Raw genomic sequence first — 5752 nt, 5'->3', positions numbered from 1 at the left:
AGGTACAACACTTCAATATAACACCTGTTTGTATCAGCTGGTACAACATTCATAATACACCTGTTTGTATCAAGCTGGTACAACACTTTCATATAACACCATGTTGTATCAGCTGGTACAACACTTCATAATAACACCTGTTGTATCAGCAGGTACAACACTTCATAATACACCTGTTGTATCAGCTGGTACAACATTTCATAATACACCTGTTGTATCAGCAGGTACAACACTTCATATAACACCTGTTTGGTATCAGCAGGTACAACACTTCATAATACACCTGTTGTATCAGCAGGTACAACACTTCATATAACACCTGTTGAATCAGCAGGTACAACACTTCATATAACCCTGTTGTATCAGCAGGTACACACTTCTATAACACCTGTTGTATCAGCAGGTACACACTTCATAATACACCTGTTGTATCAGCAGGTACAACACTTCATATAAACACCTGTTGAATCAGCAGGTACAACACTTCATATAACACCTGTTGTATCAGGCAGGTACAACACTTCATATAACACCATGTTGTATCAGCAGGTACACACTTCATAATACACCTGTTGTATCACTGGTACCACACTCATATAACACCTGTTGAATAGCAGGTAAACACTTCATAATACACCTGTTTGTATCAGCAGGTACAACACTTCATATAACACCTGTTGAATCAGCAGGTACAACACTTCAAATACACCTGTTGAATCAGCAGGTACAACACTTCATATTAACACCTGTTGTATCAGCAGGTACACAACACTTCATATCACCCTGTTGAATCAGCAGGTACACACACTTCATAATACACCTGTTGTATCAGCAGGTACAACCATTCATAATACCCTGTTGTATCAGCTGGTACAACACTCATCATAACACTGTTTTATCGCAGGTACAACACTTCATAATACACCTTGTTGTATCAGCAGGTACAACACTTCATAATACACCTGTTGTATTACAACACTTCATATACACCTGTTGTATCAGCTGGTAACACATTCAATAATACACCTGTTTGTATTCAGCTGGTACAACACTTCATAATACACCTGTTGTAATCAGCTGGTACAACACTTCATAATACACCTGGTTGTATCAGCTGGTACAACACTTCATAATACACCTGTTGTATTCAGCTGGTACAACACTTCATATAATACACCTGTTGTATCAGCTGGTACACACTTCATAATACACTGTTGTATCAGCAGGTACAACACTTCATATACACTGTTGTATCCGCTGGTACAACACTTCATAATACACCTGTTGTATCAGCTGGTAACAACACTTCATAATACACCTGTTGATCAGCTGGTCAACACTTCATATAATACAACCTGTTGTATCAGCTGGTACAACACTTCATAATACACCTGTTGTATCGCAGGTAAACACTTCATAATAACACCTAGTTGTTATCACTTACAACACCTTCATATAATACACTGTTGTATCAGTGTCAACCACTTCATTAATACACCTGTTGTATCAGCTGGTACAACACTTCATAATAACACCTGTTGTATCAGGAGGTACAACACTTCATATACACCTGTTGTATCAGCTGGTAAACACTTCATAATTACACCTGTTGATCAGCTGGTAACACACTTCATACATACCTGTGTATAGTATCATGCAGGGTACAACACTTCATATAATATCACCTTTACACGTTGTATCAGCAGGTACAACACTTCATATAACACCTGTTTTATCAGCAGGTACAACACTTCAAATAACACCTGTTGTATCAGCGGTTACAACACTTCATAATACACCTGTTGTATCAGCAGGTACACACACTTCATATAACACTGTTTTATCAGCAGGTACAACACTTCATATAACACCTGTTTCTAATCAGCAGGTAAACACTATAATCACCTTTTTTTACACATAAACATTAACACGCTGATACAACAGGTGTTATATGAAGTGTTGTACCAGCTGATACAACAGCTGTATTATGAAGTGTTGTACCACAGCACCTTGATAATGGATGTAGTTAACTATTGATAGAGAACCTGCTGTGCATTAAAGGGGGAATCTGCAGTTGCTACATTAATTTATGTAGTTAATGATCCAGTGTATTCAGACCCCTTCACTTTTTCCACATTTTGTTACATTACAGCCTTATTCTAAAATGTATTTAAAAAATAAAAGTTTTCTCATCAATCTGTACATTTATATATACATATACAATACCCCATAATAACAAAGCGAAAACAGGTTTTTACTTATTCTTGCAAATGTACATAAAGATATTTAATTACCTTTTTCACGGCGCAACTAGAGATTATTACCAACCGCTACTCTTTGTATTTTTTGAAACACTTTGGAGATAAAAAGAGACGCTTTATTTATTGTTAACAAACTGCTCTGAATGACAGGTCTCAAATGCATAACATTATCAAATATAATAGCTTAGTATAACATTTAATAAAAAACACCACCTAATTTCATCTTTTTTATTATTTTTTTTAACCCTTTTTCCCCCAATTTCGTGGTATCCAATTGTTAGTAGTTACTTTCTTGTCTCATCGCTACAACTCCCGTACGGGCTCGGGAGAGAGAAGGTCGAAAGCCATGCGTCCTCCGAAACACAAGCCAACTAAGCTGCACTGCTTCTTGACACAATGCACATCCAACCCGGAAGCCAGCCGCACCAATGTGTCGGAGGAAACACCGTGCACCTAGCTACCTTGGTTAGCGCGCACTGCGCCCGGCCCGCCACAGGAGTCGCTAGTGCGCGATGAGACAAGGATATCCCTACCGGCCAAACCCTCCCTAACCCGGACGACGCTAGGCCAATTGTGCGTCGCCCCACGGACCTCCCGGTCGCGGCCGGCTGCGACAGAGCCTGGACCACTGCGCCACCCGGGAGGCCCCACCACCTAATTTCTAATGAGATTTTAGGATGGTTAGTTGAATAGTCAAAACTCAACAGCTCCACTAGGCAGAATGCACTTAGATTGAAACAGAATACAGGAATGTTATATAGTTTAACACCATCTGATCTTGTCACAATACAGGAAGGTTATATAGTTTACCACCATCTGATCTAATTTGGTCACGAAACAGGGGGCGGGCCAATGACTTGTCAGAACTTGTGGCATGAGTCCATTTGACCACCTGCAGAACCATTCCTTTATTGGGGGTGTCTTGCTAATTGCCTATAATTTCCACCTTTTGTCTATTCCATTTGCACAACATCATGTGAAATTTATTGTCAATCAGTGTTGCTTCCTAAGTGGACAGTTTGATTTCACAGAAGTGTGATTGACTTGGAGTTACATTGTGTTGTTTAAGTGTTCCCTTTATTTTTTTGAGCAGTGTATATACAGTGGCGGCAAAAAAAGTATTTAGTCAGACCACCAATTGTGCAAGTTCTCCCACTTAAAAAAGATGAGAGAGGCCTGTAATTTTCATCATAGGTACACTTCAACTTATGACAGACAAAATTAGAAAAAAAAATCCAGAAAATCACATTGTAGGTTTTTAATTAACTTATTTGCAAATTATGGTGGAAAATAACATCCATAAGTCTAAACCTTCAATGTTATGTCATAATTATGTGAAATTCTGGCAAATTAATTACGGTCTTTGTAGGAATAAATGGACTTCTCACAGTTTGCAACGAGCCAGGCGGCCCAAACTGCTGCATATACCCTGACTCTGCTTGCACAGAACGCAAGAGAAGTGACACAATTTTCCCTAGTTAAAAGAAATTCATGTTAGCAGGCAATATTAATTAAATATACAGGTTTAAAGGCATTGATAATTATGGTTAGGTGCTTTTTTTGCAAATGCGCTTGCTAAATCATCACCCGAGTCGCGAAGTAGGCTGTGATTCGATGATAAATTAACAGGCATCGCATTGATTATATGCAATGCAGGACAAGCTAGATAAACTAGTAATATCATCAACCATGTGTAGTTAACTAGTGATTATGTTAAGATTGATTGTTTTTTTTATAAGATAAGTTTAATGCTAGCTAGCACCTTACCTTGGCTCCTTGCTGCCCTCGCGTAACAGTTGGGCCATGCAGGCTCCTCGTGGAGTGCAATGTAATCGGCTATAATCGGTGTCCAAAAATACAGATTACCGATTGTTATGAAAACTTTAATTCGGCCCTAATTAATCGGTCGACCTCTAGTGTGGGACAGTGCACCGCTGTTTGATGTGCTGTGAATTATAGTGCAGCTCATTGTGGGCTTTATGGGAGCGGGACAAAATTATTTGACAACCCAAATCACGGGCCGGGTTTAACACATGACGGGCCGGGTTTAACACATGATCTACACTGTCTTGAAGTGGATTTATTAAGTGGCATTAATAAGGGATCATATCTTTCACCTGGATTCACCTGGTCAGTCTGTCATGGAAAGAGCAGGTGTTCATAATGTTTTGTATACTCAGTGTATAGTTTCTAATGGCAGTCTGCAGTACCCCGGTTGGCCTTCAACTTGAGTTACTTAATGAGAGGGGGCAGCACTGAGCTAGCCTGCATGTAATGTCTAATGGCAGCCTGCAGTACCCCAGTTGGCCTTCAACTTGAGTTACTTAATGAGAGGGGGCAGCACTGAGCTAGCCTGTAACGTCACTTCCTGGAGTAGCTCAAACTGTCTACATAAATCTCCCACATGAGACGCCATCTTAACCGCCTTCATTTGGCGTCAATTCACTGTTGAGTCTTCACATAGGAATGAATGGTGTCATAATGGGCCAGAATCCATCGAGCAACAGGAAGTTACCAGGTATCTTTAACTGTGTGTCGTTTGTTTTTCTCCAGGGTCGTCTGAGGTTCAGGTTGTTGGATCGGCTGGTGATGACATCATTCTACCATGTTCCCTGAAACCCAGTGTCAGTGCTGAGGACATGACAGTGCAGTGGACAAGATTGAACCTGAAAGCAGAAAAGGTCCATCTTTACCTTGACGGTCGAGTCTCAAATGAGGATCAGTTTCCATCCTACAAGGGAAAAACATCAATGTTTAATGAAGAACTGAAGAATGGCAACGTCTCCTTAAAGCTGAACAGAGTTACTTGCTCTGATGTTGGAAGCTACAGGTGCTTCATTCCAACACCGAGGCAGGAAACCACCGTTCAACTCATTGTTGGTGAGTCATGAATACTGTCCTCTGTTATAGATCATGTATTCAGCTGGTCTTCCTCCCTCATCATTCCTTCCTCTGTTATAGATCATGTATTCAGCTGGTCTTCCTCCCTCATCATGGTCTTCCTCCCTCATCATTCCTTCCTCTGTTATAGATCATGTATTCAGCTGGTCTTCCTCCCTCATCATTCCTTCCTCTGTTATAGATCATGTATTCAGCTGGTCTGTCACACTGAGTGTGTCCTAATATTCCTACTACCTGCTGTTGACTCACTGCTGTGTCCCAATATTCCTACTACCTGCTGTTGACTCACAGTAAGTTACTATGTACTGATAGTAATACATACTATAGAGAAGGTATTGTATAGTCAACAACATTGTGCTGCTTTGTTAATTGATTTGTCAAGGCTTTTGACACAGTGAATTATTGATGTCTTCCAAGTAAAGCTGTTGCTGGTTTAATGATTATCTCATTGTTAATCATCAATGTATTCAGGTTGATGACATGTTAATACTGGAGTGTTGCAGGGGTCTGTTAATACTGGAGTGCTGCAGGGTTCTGTTAATACTGGAGTGTTGCAGGGTTCTGTTAATACTGGAGTGCTGCAGGGTTCT

At 40.2% G+C, this 5752-nt stretch overlaps 1 protein-coding gene across 2 annotated transcripts in view; it reads left to right on the top strand.

The window, feature by feature from the left end:
* The window catches only part of LOC112073493 (butyrophilin-like protein 3), a 30888-nt gene that overhangs the window by 6835 nt on the left and 18301 nt on the right, over positions 1-5752 (top strand). For both annotated transcript variants that reach the window (XM_024140781.2, XM_070440170.1), the window contains exon 2: positions 4815-5141. In XM_024140781.2, the coding sequence (XP_023996549.1) occupies positions 4815-5141 (327 nt within the window). The remainder of the gene's footprint in view (positions 1-4814; positions 5142-5752) is intronic.

Source organism: Salvelinus sp. IW2-2015, unplaced genomic scaffold, assembly GCF_002910315.2.
Source record: "Salvelinus sp. IW2-2015 unplaced genomic scaffold, ASM291031v2 Un_scaffold2276, whole genome shotgun sequence".
Taxonomy (NCBI): Eukaryota; Metazoa; Chordata; class Actinopteri; order Salmoniformes; family Salmonidae; genus Salvelinus; species Salvelinus sp. IW2-2015.
This window is presented reverse-complemented; position numbering and strand designations above follow the sequence as displayed.